The sequence below is a fragment of the Cynara cardunculus genome (assembly GCF_001531365.2).
Source record: "Cynara cardunculus var. scolymus isolate 2C chromosome LG 2, CcrdV1, whole genome shotgun sequence".
NCBI lineage: Eukaryota > Viridiplantae > Streptophyta > Magnoliopsida > Asterales > Asteraceae > Cynara > Cynara cardunculus.
Window position 1 is genome coordinate 69,361,402 of NC_037529.1, and position 24,762 is coordinate 69,386,163.

The following is a 24,762-nucleotide window of genomic DNA, read 5'->3' on the forward strand; positions in this document are numbered from 1 at the left end:
TATTGATAGGATTTAGTTGAGTTTAGTTACTTTATTAGTCGTTAAGGGATTTAGTTTCGTTTTGCCATTAAGTTATCAATTAGGATTAATAGTAGGTTTGGGTGTTTGTTTAGGGCATATATAAAGGAATAAACTTGGGGAATCGATAATTTTTGTGAAGTTTAAGGTACGGATTCCTAAACCTTTTTGTGCAGTTAGCTCGTTTAAATATGTTTATGAACTCGTGAGTCTCTTTTAGCTCATATTCTACCAAATTGTTCGTTACTGCATCTACCATTCAATTGTATTTGTTCAACGTCATGTATGTATATATATATATATATATATATATATATGGCAAGGGCGTCTTGTCCTAATCATGCTATTTGAGTTATTCGAGTTAGTACACGTTTATTGGTTCGGTAACATTTTGGTATGYTTTTTACCCCTAAAACTACATATGTTGGTACTTTTGATYGATTATGTATTCTTCGAATTGAGCCTCTTTATATTACGACTACTTGTTTATTCAACATAATTCCGTACTTGACTTATGTTTGACTTTTCGTTTGATTTCGTTATTTATTGACAATATGTAAGACGTTTAACGTCACATTCGTTGTGACAACTCAACTCTGGGTAACTCGAGCTGCTAACCACCTATGGGGGTACCATAGGCACGTCATTGTGGCACCGATGGCGTGACACTAACCGTGGCAGTGTGATCARTCCACGGCGTCTCCTCTTTTGGTGCTCTTGTGAGAGCTATTTTGGTGTGATGGATATTCGATTTAGGAGGCGTATGGGTCGGCCCTAGCATATGTGATTCGTTTGTAGGGTGGATGTCGGTGTAGTGTCCAACGCCAYATCTCACATTTGGTACGTGTGGATCTGCAGTCCAACGTACAGGCCTGTGTGGCCATATGTCTGACACTTGTCATGTTAGTTAATATGCAAGTGTATGCGTTTTCGAGCTCGATGTGTCCCTTCTTATGATTTCGTATGATTATGTTATTTGTTGATTTTCTAAGATTCTGGTACTCGTTTGGTTCGATTTTGGCATGTTTGTAATACCGTTTTTTTCTATATCTGTTTATCCGTTCACTGGGCATTTGGCTCAGCCGTGTTTTCTTCTATTCCTCACGGCAGGTAATCAAGGGGGCGGCTAAGTCTTGTGACAGAGAGTAGACCAGGATCTTGGTTTCAAGGTTTCGAGAGGTTTAGAACTATGTTATTTTGCTTATTAGAATCTTTTTCTTTTGGCTATTAGATTAGATTTCTTTGGTTGCTTTTAGCTTTTCTTGGAAATAGTTTGTTTGGAGACCTATATATCTTATTTGAGGTTATATTCAATTTCGTTATGGAAGATTTTATTTTGTATTGGAGACTATATTTTGGAGGTTTTATATAGCGTTCCGTTACGTTTTGAAGTAACCTCCCTTCCTTCGGAATGGGGGTGTTACAGGCTGACTATGCACAATGGTTATCTTGTAAGTATACTGCACTTGCATAATTCGTTTCTTTCACATCACACAATCCAATCCATTTTTCATGCTTTTACTACAAGCCTGCCAATACCCACTTGTTATGTTTCTATACAAATCCTCATGAGACCACTACAATAATCTCGGGATAACTCCAATTCCACCATAAAAGTCAACAATGCAACGTATCACCATGGGCAAGTAGATTTATATTCATGCATTTCGACTGTATCACATATTTGATTGTGTATCGAATCTTCATAAATAATATTTAAGCATTGGATGCCAAAACTATAATTGCAATATAAATAAATGTATTGCATGCAACCTGGAAAATTATCACATAAAATATAACCCAAGTATCAATCTTAGAAATCTTGTTTAAAATAACCTACTAACACGATTATAAATCATTGATAATAAACATTTATCCTGATATGTTTCAAATCGATTGTTTAAATATCCAGTAAGTATTACTTGTTTGGCCTCTAATATGTAATCAAATCTTTCAAATTAGGAAACAATGTGTATCGTTGCATTTTGATGAACAAAATGTAGTGAAGTTCTCAAAGTAGGATCAAAAGCATAAATTCTAGAAATCTTTAACCAATAATGGGTTAATATGTGTTTTACATAGTTTATTAGGACCCAATTGTGATATTAAGTCAAAATAGTGGTTAAAATATAAAAATTTACATTTATAAGGACTAAAAATTAATTTTGAAATGTGAAGGGACCATTGAATAATTTTCAGAACGATAATGAAAATTTGGATTTTGTAAGTTCTGTGGCTGTTTGGTAAATTTCAAAAGGTAAAATATTAAAATTTTAAAACCGCCATCGCCTAAATTTGATAATATCAAGTAAAAGAGTAAGGAGCCGTTTACCAAACATTTATCCAGGTAAGCGTTTACCAAGTTACATTACCTTACTGAATGAATATGGTAATAACTAAAAATCTTACCTGGTAAGAGCGAGACAAGGACCATGAGTCTTACCCGGTCTTACCATGGTAAGCGCTTACCAGGTGAATTGTTGCATACAATGTCGTTTTGATGGACTAAAATATTACCCGAAGTAAATAATAGTGTTAAATTTAACCGGTAAGCACTTACCGGGTAAGTGTTTGGTAAACAGCCCTTAAATTACAGATTTGGTCATTATGGTTGTATCGAAATTAATCAATTATGGATTGAGTCCTCCATATGAAATACTTGTATGTACAGTTATCATGGTTTCATTTTTATTATGGATTGTGTTCCTTACCTTAACTCTATCAACTTTAGTCGTTTAAGTCATGGTATCAAGGTTTCTTTTACATTTTTTCCATTTTCTTTTAAAAAATAAAAAATTATATAGTATGAATATATATATGCAGACCCCCCACTTGTATGACGGTGAACTTCCCCTTTCCTGTCAGCCGACGGTCACTGTTCCCTTTTCTCTGATCTCCCTCCTTTCCTCCTTCCACATCATTGTCCTGCCCCCTTTCCTCTCCCACCTCCCTTCCTACCCAACTTCACCGCCATATTACCCTTCAGCAAACAATAATAGCAAAATCAGTTTATATGTATTCCCTATTCGTACTCATAGCAACATCCAACATAAAACATCAAAACCGACAACAAGTTGTTGTTCAATCGAAGCAGAGGGAGGAAATATGGTGGTGGATACCGACGGCCATGGCGATGGTGAGGACTAGATTGTTTTCACCTAACTGCAATCCATAGATGAAGACAAGCAAGGACCAAGTTGTTTGAAGCGATGGTCTTGACTGGAAATTTGTGGTGACGATGACATGAAGAAAAAAAAAAACATTTTTGTTGTTTTAGATGAAAAAAGGAAAACCATGTATGTGATGGGTTTTCCTTTTTGTATGGTGCAATGGTGGGATCTTGAACACATACATGATACCTTCTTTAATCTTCTTCCCGGGTTTTGAAATTGGATATTTCCTCTATGTCAAGGGGATATTATTTGGCCTTTGAAATAGAAATCCTATTTGTAACGAGAGATTTCCTTTGCGTAATGAGTTTTATTGGCTCCATATAAATCTTTCGTTTTCAAGTTCTTTTAATAGATTTAGGATAAGTTTTGGGGTAAATATTTTATGATAAACACTTCACCGGAGATCTTAATTGGAGAAGATGAACGGAGATATTTTTTAGGGCTGGGAAGAGGCATCGGTGGTGTAGAGTGTCTTAGTTTTTTTCTTTTTCTTTCTTTGAAGTGTTTAAAGACTGTACCATTGACTTCCAAAATTGTACCATTAAAATAAATTATTTGATGAAATATAAAAACACGATAATACCCTTGACTTAACAGGGTACCAGTTAGTGGAGTTAAGACAAGGGACCTAATCCATAACAAAACTGAAATCAAATAACCATACATGTAATTATTTTGTTTGAGGGACCCAATCCAATATTTTAATTGGGCCATAGGGACGAAATTTGTAATTTACTCTAAGTAAAAATAAAGGCTAAGGAAATAAGGGGTTTAAAATTCATGGGGATAAATTATAAAAGGAAGAATCAAACGAGAATGCTAACTATTTAGAAGAATACGAAAACAGTCAAATCACGTGTAAAATCACATGTGATTTTACATTAACGACGAAAAAAGTATGCAGGCGACCCTATGGCCGCGTATTCAAGTCGCAGGACAAGGTCGCATGAATCACATGTGATTTTGTACGTGATATTGGTGTAAAATCACATGTGATTCGACCGTTCTCTTATTCTCTTAAATATGTACCGTTCTCATTTGAACATGACTCTAAATTGTAAGTCCTTAATAGTAAAAAAAATTCACGGGGAACGAGTCAAGGCGATGAGGGATTCAAACCTGCAAACGTATATGCATTCCGGCCAAGACGTGCGACCCAAAACCGTTTCAAAGCGAAACAAATTTAGGTAGCATCTTATTGACCTAATTATCAAGTTTTAAGGATTTATATTGTTGGAATCCGTTAACTTATGTTGTTTTTATTGTTAAGTTCAACTCCTACATGTATATCATTAAAATTTAATAATATCTGACAATTAATTTAACAAAATCAACAAACAACAATGAATAGTAATGAATTTATGACCTTGGGGCCATTGTTGCATTATGAGGACTTGTTGAATTGATAGACACGAATATTTAATGATCTTGTTTAAGATCTGTCTTTCTTTTGCTGGCATTGGTTTGCTTTCAAGTAGTGTTTTCATTTTACATAAAAAAATGTTTTTTCTATAAAAAAATTTATTTTCTTTAAAGGTTAATTAGACGCATTTCACTTTTAAGACCACCATAAACGACTATCATCGTTATTTACAAAAGCAAACTTTTATTCATTTTAATTGAATCCTAGAATCGTATAATCCAGGATACATATGAACAGAAAGCCAGATGGGAAAATACATCGGCAAAAACTTCAACAAGAAAGCAAAACCAATAATTGATGCATTACAAAGTGATTAGTAGCTTCAAAAGCCATGAATCTTGATCTGGTCCCTACTCACCACGCCAACACGGGTCAAGAATGCGAATGCGTTCTTGCGTTGATCGCCTTGGAGCTGAATCACCTTGCCTAGTTCTTTATCTTGAACGATGGTCCCATTGCAACAAAACTCTTTCTTCAGATCCTTGAGGATTTTTTCGTAACTAACTCCCTTCTTTAGCCCTTGAATCGTCGTCAAGCTTTTCTTGCCATTCCTTTGTTGTATGCGTATATGCACGTATTGCTTCCCTCCAACACCACAATCCGGATCTTGCTTGATGTCGATAAATGGATCAAAAGCACATGGAATTTGGACTTGTATGTCAACCATGAACTTGTTTGAATGAAAAATGGGCTCGGGATGCTTATTCACTAGAAGAAAAAGAAAAAGAAAAAGAAAAAGAAAAAGAAAGGTTCAATATCCTCCAATTCCAAATATCTAAAAGGAAGTACAACAAAAAATTATGTTGGATCCGATCAAATGGTCTTCCCCTGCATGTGAAGATTTTAAAAAGTGTTGGAATCAAAACAACGCCATACAAATTCCAACCATTTATTGATCCATAAAAAAAATTTACGGTGAAACGAAATCAAACCTCATTCGTTTCAAATTTTGAAACAGTTTGATGAAAGAACAAAATTGTCGTATAAACAAATATTTTGAATACTAATCGGTCAAACCAACCTCCTTTTTTAAGATGTCAACAAACTATTAAACAATTTAAGAGTTGTTCATTCACATATTTCTCGAACACAAATCAAGAAATCACGTACAAAAAGATGTAAAGACAAGAAACAATCTCCAAATTGTAGAAAACTTACCTACGATCACGCTATTACCCTCCAACTTACCTCTAAGAAAGATCGAAGAATGGGACAAGGAAAACAAGGACATGAAAATGATTTATATACAAAGAGGCAGATTATTTCTACGGCGGTAAATCAATATTCATGTGTGCAAGTATTGAGTCGGGTTACCTATATCTCGGATATGGATTAAAGGAGTTTATTTGATTGAATATATTGATTTGACACTTGTTCAAACCATAATATAAATCAGAGATACATGTTCATCGATAGGTTGGGTTTTCAATAAATTCACCACATTTTAATTAACAACCCATTTCATTAGCAAAAATATTCAATTCTGGACCATTTCACCAAACAAATCTAAAAGTCCAAAAAATAGGCAAATTACCACAAAAACTAATTACTTTTAGCAATTTGCGTTGATTTGATGAAAGTAGAATTATAAAGTATCGGTTTTTTTTAATAAATATTCGATTGGTAGTGAAATTTTTGCTAGAGGGAAAGGTTGCTTGACACAAGATCTCATTTTAAAAATGATTTCACACTAAAAAATGCAAAATTAAAAGTAGTTCGAGGGAAGAAACAAACACCAGATTCATCAACCACTTTCAGCGAGCACCTCTCGAGACACGTAACTCGTCGGTGTCGTAACTGGATTGCAGTATTTGTTATTGTTGCTTTTACAAGGAAGAATACTGCATATTTATAAGTGTTTATCAAACTGTAGGCTCGACACAATTTCTCCAGCCTTTTAATTGTTTCCTGCATCCAAACTGTTTAAAACAAAAACCATTCAAACATCTGTTAACCTGTATTGTAATTAAAATAAACAGGGGTTAAAATGATAATACGGAAACCTGAAGGAGTGATATGGAATTTTACAACTTATAGAAGGTCGGTCTCGGTCAACACAAACATAAAAGTGAAAAAGGCGGTGGTCGGGAAACAGCAAATAGAATCCATCGAATATCTATCGGCATTCGGAAATCTCTCCGATTCGACTTTCAGGCGATCTCTTTTTTGTTACACCATTTGATGGATCAAGGCAAGGCTCTGGAATCCATTCAGACATCCCTTCGGAATATTGATTTGAATTTCAATCGCAAGAACCCTAACAAGTTTGCTAGGAATTGTAACCCTTGGCTGCAATCATCCTGTGAGTTTCTATCTGATTTTATCGTGTTCTAATTGTGTATACATGTGAGATTGTAAGCTATATGATGTTGTTCTAGTTTAATTATCTGGAGGTCTTGTAATTTGTTGATGAAAATGACATGCTAGCTGAATATTGTTATAGAATCATTAGACAAGGAAGCAAGCATTACATTAACAGTAATCAATGGTGTTACAGGGTCACCTTTAGGAAAGAGAAGACCTCCTGCTCTCGTAAGCTTGTGTCTTGGAATCATAGGCAAGCACCTTGAGGATATTATCGAGGATTTAGAGGTACTGACCAGTTTCCCTCCGGACATTAAGGTTGGTATTCTAGTCGTGTTATTATGATTATTGCACACTTAACTGATATTTGTGCAGTGTTTGCATCTTGAGATGCCTGAGATCTCAGTGTTCTATTATGTTTTTATCAAGACAAGAATAATCAATTTGCATTATAGTGATGATACATATATTAGGACTCTTTTAGGTTTTTATTGTGGAGCTTATTAATTTAATCTAGTCCTTGGCAGTCTGCCTTCTTTGATTTTTTCATACAATTAGCAGATCACCTTGACCTCCCTCATTATAATTGGAATGATGCTAGGCAAAGATGAAGTCATGTAGTATGCATAGTTGTTTGGACTCAGTTGAGTTCCTTCTGTCAACGTTTGTAGAGGTCAGTTTAGAGTTGCTCAATTGTTTGGGTAATTCTGCGCAACTTGTAATAAATGTCATGATTCAGGTCTATTTCGTAATTGGGATCTCAGTTGTGGGTAGAAGTTCAGGGTTGGATTTTTTATTCAGTTTGTTGGAATGCACACATTGGCTGGTTTATTGTTTCAATATGTATCATTTTTGGTATAATTGACATTCTTTACTCTTCCCCAAGAAACGTTTAGTCTAAATTCTCCCAAATCAATAATCAACTTATCAGATGGCCATGACAGCCATTGCAAGAAGAAGAAAGTTGCTAAATGATGATGTGATCGTTGCATTGGCAGAGAGCTCCTGGGAAATTCTTGATTTATCAGATTCAGAAGTCTCTGATATTGGCTTGTTGAAAGTTATAAAGATTTGCAATAATGTGAGAGCTATGGACATAAGGTAAAATAACATTACTGGTTTGGGTGGATGCACAAGGCTATGCTATAATTTTTGACGAATTGCTTCTGGCTTTGCATTCATACAATCTTCTTATGCAGTCGTTGCAACAAGATCACTTCATTTGGTGTTTCAGAAATTGTGAAGCATTGTCATTGTCTTGAGATATTGAGATGGGGGTACGTTTTTTATGTCTTCTCTTTTCATATACGTGGAAAATTGATGTCTTATATCCCACTAGATGAACAACCCAATATAGGGGGTTTATTATACATCATAACAGGCCATGATCACAGTTAATATTGCAGAGGATGCCCAAGGAGTGAACACACTGCACGCAGCTCTTTAAGCATCTTGAAACCGACATTGAATGATGTCGAAGGGGATTCATGGGAGGAACTTGATACCACAGAGATCGTCGATGGAGCACAGTCATTACGCTGGCTTGTATGGGTATGCATATGCAAACACAATACCTCTCCAAATGTTCTTTAACACCCTGTTCTTGAATTTGGGAAGAAAAGAAAAGAAAGGAAAGAGAAGGAAAAGAATGGAGAGGAAAAAAGTTTTTTATATGGGTTTTTGAAAGAGAAGGGAAGGAATGGAAAGGAAACGAATTTTCTTCTTCTTGAACCAAAGAGAAGAAAGGAAAGACGTCATTTTTACAATTATACCCTTTATTTTCGTTTTTCTCGCTTTTTCTTGTGAAGGTATTTTTGTATACTTTTATATTTTCTTTGCCTCCATTTCTTCCCACATGGACATAAATGGTATTCTCCCTCCAATTCTTTTTCTTTACCTCCTAAAAAGTTTAGAGAACACATGGGTTTTTGTTTCCCCATTTCCCTCTCCTTCCTTTCTTTTCCTTTAGGTGCGTTTGATATAACAGGACAAGACAAAACAACTATTGAGCATTTGCCAAGACAAAACTAGACATGACAAAACATATAAAATGACCAATATACCCTTAATGAGTTGTTTATATATTTTAATTAACTTATTAAAATTTTTAAATTATAATAAATTAAATATTTTTATAATTAGATATATCATTAGAAAGTTTTTGTGAAGACAGATTATAATGACACAAAAAATAAAAAGTTTATGTAGTTTTCATTTTTTATTTTATACCTTTTGTATGTTATTTTTATTATTAATATTTTATAAATTACATAAATGTAATCAAAATATAGAAATCGTATAAAATTAATATTTTGAGGATAGTAAAATGAAATTTTAAAGAACATAAAATACGATAAATAAAATTTAAAGAATAAATAAAATGTAAAGAGGAAGACATATTTGATGTTTTAGAATAAAATTAGGTTTTATTTTGAGGTTATATTGGTAAAATATAGGTTCGTTCCATCTTATTCTATTGGGATTCACTACATGAAAATCCTGCCAAACCCTATTATGTCCTGTCCAGTATAATAAACACACTCTTAGAAGAAGTTATTTTTCCTTCAAAACATGGGTTCGAGAATTGATTATTGGTATCATTTATGCAATTCTCCCTTGGTGGATCATGCTTTTGTTCTGTATGCTTAATTGCTTATTCTTCTTGCAGCCAAAAATCGACAAAGATTCCTTGGAGAGTTTGTCAACAGAATGCCCCCGAATTATAGTGAATCCCAAACCATCGCTCTTTGGGCACAAAGGGATTGATATTCCCCAACATGCACTAGCCAGTGTAGCATTGGATGAGTTTGTTGTGGAAGACATCGATTCAAAAAGTTGGGCAGTTCCAGGATCCAGGCTCAGGACAAACCCGCCCGTTTTGAGCACAATTGAGTTGCCAATTGCTGAAAGATTTAGACTTGCATTTGTGGAAAGAGATGCTAGATTGGCGCCAAAACGAGCCAAAAATGCTAGACAGCGACAACGACGGGCGGAGCGGGATTGGGTGACAACAAGTACAAACGCCAAGTCAATGGTGCTTGCAGCACAAATGAGCAAAAATCTGCGTAATTAGTAGTGGGTATTGATATAGTTGATAGTGGAAAGTTGGTAGAATCTTGCTTATACACTGTACTATAACACTTTTATGTATGTTGGGTTATTTAAAAATTTTCAAGATTTAAGAAAAGTATGTTAAATTCTTCTCTAAAACAGATAAAAAAAGGATAGAGAATGGAGAAATCTTTACATTAGAAAAGAGGAAAAATATGGCATATACGGTAACGGTATGATACATCACGTGACTTGGAAAAACCGGTTGTCTCATGTTTGATGTGACCGAGACTGAATGTGATAAAAATATAGTTTATTTTTTTGTTCTATCAAAATAGGTGAAACAAAAACTAAAAAGATGAGATAAGATAGGTAAATTACGAAAATGTTTATGTTCAATTAGAACTTTTTACAATTATTGTATCCATTTATGTCAACTTAGATGGTTTTATAACACACTTACATGTAAATTTAATTTACATAATTCTAAGATTTGTAAAGTAAGGACAGTTTATCAAACGCTTTCCATCTACCAAAAGTTTATCGAGTAAGTATTTACCGCTAAGATTCACTAAACTTCTGTACCTTATCAGTTAATATTCATGACCAACAAAATAGATTGTTGGTTAGTATTTATCTTTTTATAAACATTTACCAGATAAGAGTCATCATCTTCATTTATCAGATAAAAAATCATTGTCTTTGTTAAGTCTCATCAAATTAAGATTCTTGATTATCATTATTCTTACCTTGTAAGAAATTGACCCAATAAACACTTCTTAAATAAGTGTTTGCTAAATGATCCATACAACAGAAAAATGGTCAAAGTGAATTGCAGCTCATGGCTGTCTAACCAAATTAATTAGTTCTTGATACATTAACAAGAATCAGAGTGGCGCAGCGGAAGCGTGGTGGGCCCATAACCCACAGGTCCCAGGATCGAAACCTGGCTCTGATATTCGGAGAAGCTTCTGCAAATCTTTTTTATTTTATCAAACCAAAACCCTAATTGCAGAAATTGTTGATCGTCACTTTTCGTTGTTTTTTTAGCTAAGAAGATAAACTTCAGCTTTTCATTCCACTTTTCTTTCTTTGATTAAACCTATCCATGTGATTCATTACGAAAGGGAGTTCGAGCAACACCCAATTCCCATTTTGATCCATTGATGTATTATCTCTATTGAAACAGTTGAATTTCGAGGTTACTTTCCGATTTTTTGATCCATTAATGGCTCTCTATTCGAACAGTTCGATTTTAAGGTCACTTTGCAGCTCGGATAATGCAATTGAATTGCAGAAAGGTCTGTAGAAATGCTTATAATCTGGAAAGACGATCGTATTGGTTTGATCACTTTGCATCTTTTTACTGAACTTTATGAATCAGAACTTCTCCAACCCATTACAAAATTGGGAAATTTGAAATAATTTCTACTATAAGTACTGCTTCTTGCATCATTGCTTTCTTGATTTTATATTAGAAAGTAATATAGTCATATCAAGCACACTATGCTACAAAGTATATATATATATAGAGAGAGAGAGAGAGATGGAGGTTCAGGGAAAACCAAAAAGAACTCTTCTAGACGGCATATGCATATGTTCATACAAGTAACTGAAGTTGTTTCATAATTTTTATACACGTTTGCATGTTATACAAATATACACATTAGCATACCAAACAAATTGCTTAAAAATTACTTGTATACATGTATGCACACCGTCTAAATGAACCGTTACCAGGGTGTTAACACACACTCTCTCTCTCTCTCTCTCTCTCTATATATATATATAAATATATCATTTGAGTGTTTCTATCAACTCTATAAATTATGTGCATTAAGGAACCTTCTTATATATAAGATCCTTGTTTGAATCGACTTATGACATATGCTGTAGCTAACTTTCAGAAAGCTGTGGGACCCGCTTCGTTCTTCAAAGGCTGCTGCCGACTTGACACTTTGGAACAAAACATAAGCCACAGTAAGTTCCAAAACGACCTCCTGTTTTCCTATAGCTGGATTCTTATATACTCTTCTCTAGAGGTAATCTTGGAGGGTTGAAATTTGTTTAAGTAAAGAACTAACCAGAAGCGATTGGTTTTGAAGATCATCTCCTTTGTAGCATTTGATACGCAGACCGGATGAGACTAGAGTGGACTGGACTAATTGTTTGTGTATTCTAAGAACCGGACTGGACTAAAACTGTTAAAATGACCAAATTGCCCCTAAAGAAAAGGTTGGGGTTATGGGGGTAATATGGTAACTTTGTGTTTTGTACAATGTTGTTCCAGCAAGAACCAATTGGTTTTGAAGATCATCTCCTTAGGTAGCATTTGATACGCAGAACGGATGAAACTATACTTGACTGGACTATTTGTTTGTGTATGCTAAGAACAGGACTGGACTTAAACTGTTATAATGACCAAATTGCCTCTAAAGAAAAGGTTGGGGTTATGGGGGGTGATATGGTAATTTTGCGTTCTGTACAATGTTGTTCCCACCTTTTTCGGGTGGAACAAAGAAAGTTAAGTTTTGTCCCATGAAAATTAGATATTGTCCCATGTCCAACATGATTCTTGTCACATCCCTTCCTGTCCGCACACCAAACGCACCCTAACAGGTAAAATGCGTGCATAATTGGACATAAAATAGCATCCTATTGGGTTATGTGAAGAATATATTCAGTAAACCAGTACTAGTTTAGAATTCAAACAAACTACTATTATCATTGCTCTTGAATCCACCATTACCCCTTTGGCTTTATCGCTCAAAGAATGTTTCTTAGGTTCTGCAGTCGCTATCCTTGATTTTGATCCGTGCTTTTAGAATCAACCAAAATTGTCCCAAATAATGGGGTTGAAGATGAAAACAATGGTTTAGGAACAGAATAGTAAAGCCAGAATAAGAAATAAACATGCTTTGTACTTTATTATAGAGCAAGTGGGCTATTAAAAAGACTATTAAGTTCACCTAAAACTCCAAATTTATGTAACCAAAAAAAGAAAAATACAAATAAATATTTCACACGTGCGAATCTTGGAACGAACCCATGAATGCATATGAAAACTTGGTTTGAGCTGTGAATGACTTTTGTAAGTATCAAATTTGTCTTTTTGTTGCTAAACACAATGACCGTTTTGGATACAAGATGCAAGTGCGATGATTCGTTTTACATCTATAGCTCTAACGTTCATCTTAAATAGCTCATACTTGCAAACCATAGTGTTCTTTTAACATTTTCACAAGAACGATGATTAGTTTGCAATGAAAAGCCAAGAAAATGGTGCAAAAGTTACTCTTTGGTATCAAAAGTTTCCTTTTTCTCAGGAATTCAGAGACTTGTGATACTGTAACTAGAAATGCTGGTATTGAAAAGGTATGTTGAAGTATGCCCAACTCAATTGGATGCTATTTTTAAGCAATTTAAACAAGTTAAGCACATGTGCATATAGCATTGACTGCTTTTACAAACTAGAAGGTAGGTGTTAAAGGGACCCTTTTCATATAAGATTCAGCATTAGAATAAACTTAATATACATCAAGGTTTGGGACCCACCTAGTACTTTGACGGCAGCCGCCAACTGTATTTAGGACTATAATCGCGATAAAGTTCAAAACATGTTCCTTTTTTCCCTTGTTTATATTATCACTCTCTCTTTTTCCTAAAAGTAATCTTGAACGGTTGAAATTTGTTTGAATAACGGCACAAAGCTGATTGGTTTTGAAGGTGTAGTTACTGTGTTTGTCTGGCCAAATACATCGAATGTCTGCTGCACAACATTAATTTTTTTAAGGTTCTCAAGATTCTCTTGTCACTGTATTATCTGGCTTAATACATTGAATGGCAGATGCAGTGCTTCAGACAAATTAAAAGGACAATCGTTTTCATGAAATCATCAGTTTGATTAAGGTTAATTTGATGTTATTCAGCTTATTTGATAGTTACCTATAAGTTTCTCTCTTTGATCTGATCTGCATACTGATCAAACCATCAATCAAAGAAGGTTTTAGTTTTGTAAAGCAAGCACCTTTTTAGCATAAGCATGATAAAGTTTACATATTTCTTGGTTTCTTGATTTTGGATCATGAATCTAGATGTTCCATGGGTAGAAAAACTATGTTTTATACATACATACCCATACACACACACACATATATATATATATATATATACACAATGAAAGAAAGTTTCAGTTTTGAAAAGCAAGCACCTTTTTGGCATTAGCATGATAAAGTTGACATGTTTCTTGGTTTCTTTGCTCCAGATCATGAATCTAGATGTGCCATGGGTAGAAAAACTATGTTTCTCTCTCTCTCTCTCTCTTTATATATATATATATATATATACACGTGTGTGTATGTATATATATATATATATATATATATATATATATGTATATAGATATGGGATTGGGTGGGTTCTGACGAAAACCACAAAAAAATGGAAAATTGAGGAACACTCTAATAACCATTCATTTGTCTGGCATGCATACATGCATAAAAGTAATTGATAATGTATCCTGGATTCTACATACCGGACAAATTACTTTTATGTACATGTGCTTAACGAACAAATGAATGGTTATTAAGGGGTTCCTTAGTTTTTCATTTTTCTGTGGTTTTCCCTTGAACCCAACCCTATATATATATATATATATATATATATATACACACACACACACTATTGTTATTGCTCTTTTCGTCTTGTATATGATAAAATAGTCTTAGAGAAGTTTGTGATAGTAGATTCATAAAGGCAACATAAATGATACAGATGCATTGGACTTATATGGAACAAGTGGACCATTTAAAAAACTATCAAACATATTACCTTTGAAGTCCAATAATTGAGTACCCAAATCTTATAAAGAACTATGAATGGCATCAAAACTTGGGTTCAAGTTTATACCCTTTATTTTCACTAATTTCATCTTCACAAAGGCGTACGAGGAGGAGGCGAAAACGAAATATGTCGTGTCTGTTTTAAGATACTAAATCAAAACTGTTCTCTTTGGGTTTCTTTAACTTCTCTTGTAGAAGAACTTCATCTGGTATTCAACAAGAAGTCTTTATCAAAGTTGAGTCATTTCATATGACAACTAGAAAGAACATGGGCACTGGTGATTGTGAACATTAGAGAGCTCAGTTTTCTCCTTTTTGCAAAGCCTATAAAATACACTCTCAAGAACTCCATTACCACTGAAACCCCCTTTGGGAGCTTGTATTTTAATACAGAGAAAAGGTAGATCATCTTTCAAACACCCACTCTTCCCACAAAGTGCAGCAATCTTTCTGAGAATCTACCTGAATTTGTATTCCTTGGAGCTTTTTCTGCCCAGAAAAGGTGAATCTTTATGTTTTATTGAAAAAAAATGTCTTTAAATCTACCTGAATTTGTAGTCTTTGGAGATTTTTCCCCAGAAAAGATGAATCTTTGTGTTTTTCTTAAAAAAATGTACTTAAATCTCCCTAAATTTGTAGCCTTTGGAGCTTTTTTGCCCAGAAAAGACGAGTCTTTTACGTTTTACTTAAAAAAATGTCTTTAAATCTACCTGAATTTGGAGCTTTTTTGCTCAGAAAAGATGAATCTTTATGTTTTTCTTGAAAAAATGTCTTTAAATCTACCTGAAGTTGTAGAATTGGGAGCTCTTTTGCCCAGAAAAGATGAATTGTTACGTTTTTCTTGAAAAAAATGTCTTTAAATCTGCCTGAATTTTTTGAATTGGGAGCTTTTTTGCCCAGAAAAGATGAATCTTTATGTTTTTCTAGAAAACGAAGTGTCTTTAAATCTGATTTTACTGAATATAATCTGTATGTTTTGAAATATGAAGGTTGTAGGAATGGAAAGTGAGTATGGTATGTACAGAAAAGGAAGCAGTGGGTGGTCATCCATGGTTGGAAGTGAAGAATTTCAAGAAACTGATATTTGGTCTGTTTTGAGTGAAAGAAAAGGTTTTGATTCAAAATTTAAAGGATCATCTTCTAGTTTCACTTCAAAATCTATTTCTTTTCCAAGTGCAGCCTTAATGATTCCTAGGTCCAACAATCCTGAGGTTCCTCAACAACAATCAGCACCAGTCAACATTCCTGATTGGTCAAAGATCTATGGAAAGTCGAAGAGACCATCACAGAACTCTGCATGGCATGATGATGGTGATGATGGTGGTGGTGGTAATAATGGCAGAGAGAATTGGGACAGTGATGATGATGATGATGATAATGGAAACATGATGCCTCCTCATGAATGGATTGCACAGAAGCTTGCAAGAAGTCAAATTTCTTCATTTTCTGTGTGTGAAGGTGCAGGAAGAACACTTAAAGGCAGAGATCTGAGTAGGGTAAGAAATGCTGTTTTGACCAAAACTGGATTTCTTGAATAAATTTTTATCTGTGTTTTACTTCTATCTACATTATCATATCATAATTTCCCATGAAAAAAATTTACAGAAAAACCCACAGAAATTCAAGAAAAGACAGTATGATTATGATGATGATGATGTAACATCTTCAGTATGATTGATAATTGTGATAAATTAAAATGGGTCCCATTCATTTCTATGGTGGTGTTGTCTGTGTATAAATTATTGCTCCCCTGTTTCTTTTTTTATTTTTAGGTTGTGTAATTAAATGAATATTTTGTTAGATTAAGAGATTGGAAGTGGTAGTTATGGATATTGTTTTCAATGGTTTATGATGCATGGATTGTAGTACATCTTTTTATGCCTAAAGTGCATATCACATCATGTCTTTAAAAGTGGGAAAATGATGGCAGAAATAGCTCCTCCGTAGATAGGGTTTTATTTTTTAGTCATTTTCTGATCTAAATTCATTTTTTTACTAATTCTTGCGCAGAAGGTTTACGCGTATGCATAAGGATTGGTTTTCGGCATAAAAAAAAAAGAAAAGAATCCTTGTGCATATGCTAAGTTTTCTGCTTAAAAATTTCACTATAATCCTATATATAGCGGAATCTTTATGCATATGTGTAATGACTCTTCTTTTTTTTTTTTTGTTGAAAATCAATCCTTACGCATATGCGTAAGTCATTTGTATAAAGATTGGCTAAAAGTGAATTTACGTCAAGAAATAACTAAAAAATGAAACCATCTATCATCTTCGACTATTTATGTAATTTTCTGTGTTATGTGAGTTTTGTTATGCAAAGAGGGATATTTTGGTAAAATCCCACTTGAGGACAGACACATCGATGGTGGTCAAATATATGCCAAATGGATTTTTTTGTTTGATTTGACGAAATGATTTTAAAAGATTTGGATTTTGTAGAAGGATTTGAAATCTTTGATGTATTTGAATTGAATGAAATTGAATTCTTTTTTTTTTTTATAGATATTTACAAAAACAAATTATCTTTTATTAATTGATTATCAAAAGATGAATGTTTTTAATATATTAAAAAAAAACAAATGTTTTTGATATATTTTAAGTCATTATTACAAACAAATTTAACGAAATCACGTGAAATGTTAACCATCCAAGTACGATATCTAAATCCAATATTTGTTGCATTTTAATTCTAAACTTTCCTCTGTAAAACAAACAAACATAAGATTGAAATGAAATCTAATTCTAAATCTCACAAACCAAATAGGTCCTGAATGATTATATTCTGCATCATTCATAATTATACCATCAAAATTTCAAGATTTGTGGATTTATATTTGAAAAATCAGTCTTGATTCAAAGTAACTTGATGTATCAAGATTTCTTGATATCTGAGCGTATAGTTTTTTTTTTTTCTGTACCCACTAAATCAGTTATCTTCACAATTTCATTTTACACCCATAAAACTTGCAACCACTCTGAAGATGAAGGGGTCGTTTTATGGTTTTGTCTTATTTGTGTATCAATGAATGTCTTTTGTTTCCTTGGTCTTAACATTTGTTTGTATTTTATGGGGCCCACAACAAAATTATGAATTACATGTGAATCACACCCAAGTTCATAAAGATGCAGAAGTGAAATTTGTTTTGGTTTCTCAAATCAAATCTGGAGAGTAATACATTGAACATGTTTATTATTTTATTGCTATTGTTTTACTATAATTCAACATGTGTGTTTATCATCAAAAACCCTTTTTTTATTCTTCAAAATCTTGAAACTAAAAACAAATATATTTTGATAGTAAAATGCTCTTAAGGTGTTGTGAAAGTTCATATTTGTTTTTACCTTCACAACATTTTGTTCAAGTGTAAAAAATTTATCTTATATGTATCATGAAAACAATTTTGTCTCACGTGAACCCAATTTATATATATATATATATATATATATATATATATTTTGCATGAAGTGAAAATTTGATTAGATCCAAAGTTGGTGGTGGTCAAGTTGGCATCTTTCTTTGTCACTAATTATGAAAAATGCAATGCTCATGTGTCACCACTAGTGACTTTTTTAATATGTGAATCTTTTAATAATTAGCTTTTAATATTCTTTTTGGAGTTTTAATATACAAGCACACCAACACCAACACCAACACCAACACACACACACATATATATATATATATATATATATATATATATATATATATATATATATGGATGGTAAAAACTCGTAATTTTCCTTTTCTTAATTTGACTTTAAGTTGTCATAAAGTCGAGCTAGTATAACCCATCAACACTAGATAAGTTATGACTGTAATAAATGACAAAGCTGATAAATTAATAAAGAATATGTGTAATCTGTAAATTAATTACAAGATTTGTAATATATCAAAAAGAATTAAACAACTCTATTTATACAAAGATTTTTAAGTCCGACTACCTTCTCTTTTCACTTTTTTTTTACCAATCAATTTAAATGATAGTGCAACTGCAAGGGATCAATCTAAATCAAAAGCCCAAAGTAGTTAATGAGCCCAAAATGGTGAAAGCCCAAGTTAGTTAATTTTCACATATTCAATTCGACCACTAGCCCTTAGGCTTATTTGTCTTCTAAGTTGGACAGGACACCTTGACCTTGATGATAATATTACATAGCATACAATTTAATTTTCAAAAAGAAAAGTGTTACAACTAAATCTTAATGTATTACATTTTAATTCAATTTTCCCTCCTTGTTATTTTGAAGAAGACAAACCAAACCAAACCAAACCAAACCAAACCAAACCAAAATGTTACACAAAAGAGTAATGGTTTTTGCTTAGAAATTAGAAAAACGAAAAAGCCTATAAGTTTTACGTCACAAAGGTAAGCTAACTCCAAAAACCCGTCCTCGATTCGAATTGCGGGCTACAATATAAAAAATCACATGGGTGAAGTCAATTCATCTTGTATTATTGGCACATGGGATTTGGTATTTCATCCACCTATAGACTCACTCCACTAACCCCACCCTATTACCTTTCAAACAACCAACTTTAAATCCCATCTAAATTATTAATCCAGATACCCTTCTCTCTATGTTTAATTTTAAATATTAAATCCGAATTTGATGTTGTTGTTGTTGTGGTGTTGACCAATAAAACAAAATGTATATTTTATATATTTATATAGACTACAATTTAAATAATAAAGACATAAAACATGAAAAAAATCTATTAATATATGAATCATTGATAAAAAAAATAAAAAAACTTAAAATCGAATAATCAATAGAAATGTAAGGAAAGCACTTGCTCTATGTTCATCACCTTTTTTGATGCACGTGCGACCCATGTGCACAACTCAAACTTACTGGACAATAACAATAAATTACAATGATCACATACTTTTTGTTGGAAAACAATCCATTCAACATTCACATCCAAAATATCAGATTTTATTTTCATGGACTAATAAATTTCAATGATGAGGTTTTTCAAGGGAACCCACTCTCCATGAATAAAAGAAAGAATAGTCAAACTAGTAAGAGTTTGCCATCTGACTAGCTCGTGCAATCAATAAAAAACGATTCACAGAAAACCTGACATTGGATTTTGGAAAAAAGTGGCTCTGAATTGAAAACAAAAACTACTTTCCAGTAAACCAATCAACTACTTATGAACTGGTTTATTCTCGAAAAAATCTGAATAGTCACCCAAGGTTTGGGAGTCATGACACTACCCAATCGGGTTGCCTTCCTAATTCTCGCCCCTCTCTTTCTATTAAAGAAAAGAGGGGTGAAGTGCCCGTTTGTTTAAAGTGGCGAATGCCCAGACCAATTAGGCAGGGTAAGAGTCTATGTGGACAATCCAATTGTTAGGGAAAATATATTTTGATCCCTTCGTAAATTAAAGAGTTGTTACTTGTAAAAGTATTAATATTCTTAAAACTATAACAAAGAAATGACTAAAAAATAAAATATATATAGACTACAAATTCCAAGTTGCCTCTTTCACCGGTTTCGCTTTCTGTTGGTGTGTGGGGCGGGTCTACTTACCTTATTTATGTCGTCTATTACCACTGCACCCACACCACCTGCTTTCGACCATTCTTCCCCAAATTTGAAGACACGCATCCACATCTACACAACCCACAACACAATCAAAATCCCAAATCTTGATTCTTGCAATCACAACTAAACTACTACTGAATCCATCAAAACTCCACTATACTGTCCTGTCCACATAATCGTTGATCTAGGGCACCCTTTTGCTGATTAAGCTGCTGATTGAAGTTTGAAGTCGATATCTCGATTCTTGGATCTGATTATCGAATTTCTTGATTTTCAGTTCACTTGATCTTTGAAATGGGTTTGAGATTTGTAAGTTAGTTTGCTTGTTTTTTATTAGTGCAATTTCGAAAAGAGAAGAGAAGATTACCAACAAAATGTCTTGGAAGAACAGAGAGTCGAATTCAAGAAACGTGATGTCAAGAAAGTTGACCCTTTTCCTGTGTGCCGGTTGTTTCTTCGCCGGAATGCTCTTCACCGACAGGTGTTCTTTCTATTTCTGTAACTGACCCCACCCACCACTCAAAAATTAAAAAGGAAGAAGGTCTATATTGCAATTATTGGGTACTAATTTGTTGGGTTTTTAGTAAATCTTTGTAATATCTGTGAAATAATTATGCACATGCTTACTGGGATTTCTTTGAATCTTGATGTGGGTTTTTAATAAATCTTTGTACTAATTTCTTTGAATCTTGATGTGGGTTTGGATTCATTTCCTGTTGGAAGATGGATTCTTTGGTGGATTTCTTGCTACTGGATGTAATTCAAGATTCAAATATTGAAAATTGACTGAATTCCCATGAAAATTGTAATGGGTTTCTGTTTAGAATGTCCATCAAAATTGGGACAATTTTAGAATTAGATTACCTATTTACCAATTGTTTCATTGATATAAAGGGACAAGATTGATTTAGGGCCATAAAAATCCATGTGGGTATTCAAAGGTTATAACTGTCATATGATGGATCGAAATCGAATCATCGAATGACCATATTGATCTTTTAGGATCTTTCTTTTAGTCTTTGCATAATGTTGTTAGTTTTGCTAATCTTGGAGCATTTAGATAACGATCCCCGTTAAATACATGATATGTTTTGTTTTGGATTGCCTGCTGATTGTTTTCGTTATGGCGTTAGAATGTGGACCGAGCCTGAAGCGAAAGGTCTATCGAGACCTACAGGAACCGAAGATGAACGGCTTCAAGTTGTTGCAGATGGTTGTGACACAAGATTAGTGAGTAGTCAAGTTAATAAATGTACTTAATTCGTTTGTTTTTTATGTTTCTGATCTGGGTATTAATGAAATTTTGGGATTTTTATGTCTTATTAGAAGGATGTAAGGCGAGATTCGAAAGATATAATCCGTGAAGTCTCGAAAACACATAATGCCGTCCAGTAAGCTCCGTTGGATTTTCAAAGTCAAACTTAGGTTATGAGGTGTAATTCGTTTGACTTTCAAAGGCTGACTTTTTTCTTGACGGTTTTCTTGGATGTAGAACGTTAGATAAAACGATTTCGAGCTTGGAGATGGAACTAGCTGCTGCTAGAGCTATGCAAGATTCTATCCTTACCGGATCCCCCATATCCGATGATCTGTTGCTACCAGAGCCAATCAAGAAACGAAAATATCTAATGGTTGTAGGCATTAATACGGCTTTTAGCAGCCGAAAAAGAAGGGATTCCGTCCGTTCTACTTGGATGCCTCAAGGTTGTTCTGGCTTTTGCATTTTAGCTAATCATTCCGGCATGATCTTTGATTTAAATCTTGAATTCTCTCGATGTTTAACAAATTCCAGGTGATAAACTGAGGAAGTTGGAGGAAGAGAAGGGTATCGTTATGCGATTTGTTATAGGTCACGGGTAGGAATCACCTGTTTCACTATCTTACGTTATGCATTAAAACATGAGAATCTAAAGGCGCTGATCGTATTGATCTGTGATTCCGTTTTGCAGTGCTACATCTGGTGGTATACTCGATAGAGCTATCGAAGCAGAAGACAGAAAGCATGGAGATTTCTTGAGGCTGGTAAAATACAACTTTTTTGTTATTTTGAGAACCTGACAACCAACTATTTCATCAGTTATTCATTATGAATAACCCTAAAATGTCCATTCATTCATCATGACTATTATGAATAGTTGGTTTCCAGTTTCTACAAACTATTTACGGTTCTCATCTGAACCTGCCTCTTCTTGTTAGAATCTTGATCTAGTAAGCAGACAGCTGATTTAAACGGTATGTGAGCAGGAACATATCGAGGGGTACCTCGAATTGTCAGCGAAGACAAAGACGTATTTTACGACCGCTGTTGCGATGTGGGATGCAGATTTCTACGTTAAGGTTGATGACGATGTACACGTGAATATAGGTAAAGTCGTACGAACCCATTTCAGAGGCTTCACTACACAAAATCGGCTTTATAGAACGCTGCATATGTCTAAATGTCCTAACATAATGATTTATAGGACCCAAGTAGGATGCTAAGACGTTTTTGGGCATCCTAACAAGTTTTGTAGGACACTTTTGAAATAACGTGTTGTATTAGTTATTTTATATGACACTTAAAAGCGTGCTATGAACACATATTTTTATAGGACAAAAACAAGCACCTTTTCAAACAATGTCATATAAAAAAAAGACTAAAACAACGCTTGTTTTTGTAAAAAGATGTCCTATAAAACGTGTTAGGAACTACAAAAACGTCCTATCAATTTATTGTAACACCTTTACATATGATGCATACTATAAATTTAAGTCCTATAAAGCAGTCTATTATGACATTTAGACTTATTTGGCGTCCTATAAAACCGATTTTTTTAGTGCTTTAAACTTGAGTTTCATTGTTGCAAACTCACGGTTACACTGCAGGTACACTAGGAGCAACGTTAGCTAAACATCGAGCAAATCCACGTGTATACATTGGATGCATGAAGTCAGGTCCCGTGCTTGCTCACAAGTAAGCCGTAACCTTTCTTGCTTGTTTTTGACCATCATGGGTTCGACCGTTGACCATTTTTTTTTGTTACAGAGGAGTGAGATATCACGAACCTGAACACTGGAAGTTCGGTGAGGAAGGTAACAAGTATTTCCGACATGCTACTGGACAACTCTACGCCATCTCGAAAGATTTAGCTACTTATATCTCAATAAACCAGTAAGCATCATTTTATTGCTTTTATAAAGTGGGAACTGTAAACTTTATTGTTTTCAGCATATCTCAACTCCAAATTTTTTTTAGGAACGTGCTACACAAATACGTGAACGAGGATGTATCGCTAGGATCGTGGTTTATCGGACTAGATGTGGAGCATATCGATGATCGAAGGCTATGTTGTGGGACCCCACCTGGTAACGTTCAGTTCTGGGTCCTTTGATTAAATAATCTTAATTGAGTTTTCAATTAGGAGCATGACTTTTTTTTCCGAGCTCAATAACCTTTTTCTGATCTGCCCAAAATGGGTCGTTTATGCATATAACTTTAAATGATATTTTAATTAAATGCATTTCGATTAAAATCTCATACACTTAAATAGAGGCAGGTTTTCGTTAGGAACCTAAAATTGCTTAGGAGCCTTGAAACTGCCCAAAGTGCGACACCTGCCATATTCATCATGAATGTGTTGTGTTATTCATGATGAATATTCATCTTGAAGAGTGCCACGTGCGTAATGGATGGTTCGCGGGTTCCTAGCGGAACTTCCTTATACTTAAATAAACCGACAGATAAGGGTCATTTTGCAAAACACAGCTTCTGTAGAATGTCATTGAGCCAAATAGTTTTCAAGCGGACTTATCTGGGTGTTCGTTTTTGAGTGCAGATTGCGAGTGGAAGGCTCAAGCAGGCAACATATGTGTGGCGTCTTTCGACTGGAGCTGTAGCGGGATTTGCAGGTCGGCTGAACGAATAAAGGAGGTTCACCGGCGATGTGGAGAAGGGGAAGATAGTCTATGGAATGCATCTTTCTGATTATGTCTGTACAGCAGATCTACAGAAGCCATCAAATTCTTGAAGAATCATCCTTAAAAGAAAACGATGAATTTGATTGATGGTAGGATGAATGAATGAAGGCAAAAGGTGAAGGTGAAGGTGAAGGTGAAGGTGCTACTCTATTTTAGGTGAAGAGGAGTACCACCAATTGTTTTTGTGTGAGAAAATAGGGTGATTTCTGTAGATGGTAAATATTGTTTTTGAACAATAAGAAGCGCTTCATACAAACCAAACCAAACCAAACCACAAGATGTTTTCCATCCTTCAATAAACAAGTTTATATAATCCTTTGAACATGTTTTAATTTGCATATTTCTTTGGTTGATATACCAGAAAGTGAAGGAAACATCCTAAAAAACGTGAACGTTAGACCTCTTTTTGATGATATCGATATGCAACATTAGAAAAGGG

At 34.1% G+C, this 24,762-nt stretch overlaps 4 protein-coding genes and 1 non-coding gene across 11 annotated transcripts; 4 read left to right on the top strand and 1 right to left on the bottom strand.

Moving 5' to 3' along the window:
- Positions 1–4,936: 4,936 nt before the first annotated feature.
- Positions 4,937–5,281, bottom strand: LOC112508132 (protein translation factor SUI1 homolog 2-like). The gene has a single exon (XM_025112915.1). The coding sequence runs from the start codon at positions 5,279–5,281 to the stop codon at positions 4,937–4,939; it is 345 nt and encodes a 114-aa protein (XP_024968683.1).
- Positions 5,282–6,718: 1,437 nt separating this feature from the next.
- On the top strand, positions 6,719–10,086 carry LOC112507033. Of its 3 annotated transcripts, none has more exons than XM_025111422.1 (6): positions 6,719–6,916; positions 7,112–7,236; positions 7,850–8,019; positions 8,118–8,195; positions 8,325–8,469; positions 9,587–10,086. In XM_025111422.1, the coding sequence occupies exons 1-6, from the start codon at positions 6,796–6,798 to the stop codon at positions 9,989–9,991; spliced, it is 1,044 nt and encodes a 347-aa protein (XP_024967190.1). In that variant the 5' UTR covers positions 6,719–6,795; the 3' UTR covers positions 9,992–10,086. The 3 variants fall into 3 exon arrangements, with proteins under 3 accessions (XP_024967190.1, XP_024967191.1, XP_024967192.1); XM_025111423.1 differs by having other exon boundaries at positions 6,741–6,916; positions 7,112–7,206; XM_025111424.1 differs by lacking the exon at positions 7,112–7,236 and having other exon boundaries at positions 6,741–6,916; positions 7,863–8,019.
- A 769-nt stretch (positions 10,087–10,855) lies between these two features.
- On the top strand, positions 10,856–10,927 carry TRNAM-CAU. Its single transcript has one exon. It is a non-coding gene; the product is annotated as a tRNA-Met (tRNA).
- Positions 10,928–14,815: 3,888 nt separating this feature from the next.
- Positions 14,816–16,638, top strand: LOC112507041. 4 transcript variants are annotated; one of them, XM_025111435.1, is made up of 3 exons: positions 14,816–15,210; positions 15,800–15,897; positions 15,990–16,638. In XM_025111435.1, exons 2-3 carry the CDS (start codon positions 15,822–15,824, stop codon positions 16,346–16,348), a joined length of 435 nt encoding a protein of 144 aa, XP_024967203.1. In that variant the 5' UTR covers positions 14,816–15,210; positions 15,800–15,821; the 3' UTR covers positions 16,349–16,638. The 4 variants fall into 4 exon arrangements, with proteins under 4 accessions (XP_024967203.1, XP_024967202.1, XP_024967201.1 ...); XM_025111434.1 differs by having other exon boundaries at positions 14,818–15,312; XM_025111433.1 differs by having other exon boundaries at positions 14,818–15,210; positions 15,800–16,638.
- A 3,723-nt stretch (positions 16,639–20,361) lies between these two features.
- On the top strand, positions 20,362–24,678 carry LOC112506783 (probable beta-1,3-galactosyltransferase 2). 2 transcript variants are annotated; one of them, XM_025111054.1, is made up of 11 exons: positions 20,362–20,847; positions 21,500–21,596; positions 21,696–21,757; positions 21,859–22,070; positions 22,159–22,222; positions 22,316–22,388; positions 22,611–22,731; positions 23,232–23,319; positions 23,392–23,517; positions 23,602–23,711; positions 24,182–24,678. In XM_025111054.1, the coding sequence occupies exons 1-11, from the start codon at positions 20,741–20,743 to the stop codon at positions 24,328–24,330; spliced, it is 1,209 nt and encodes a 402-aa protein (XP_024966822.1). In that variant the 5' UTR covers positions 20,362–20,740; the 3' UTR covers positions 24,331–24,678. The 2 variants fall into 2 exon arrangements, with proteins under 2 accessions (XP_024966822.1, XP_024966821.1); XM_025111053.1 differs by having other exon boundaries at positions 20,363–20,847; positions 21,693–21,757.
- The last annotated feature ends 84 nt before the right edge of the window (positions 24,679–24,762 follow it).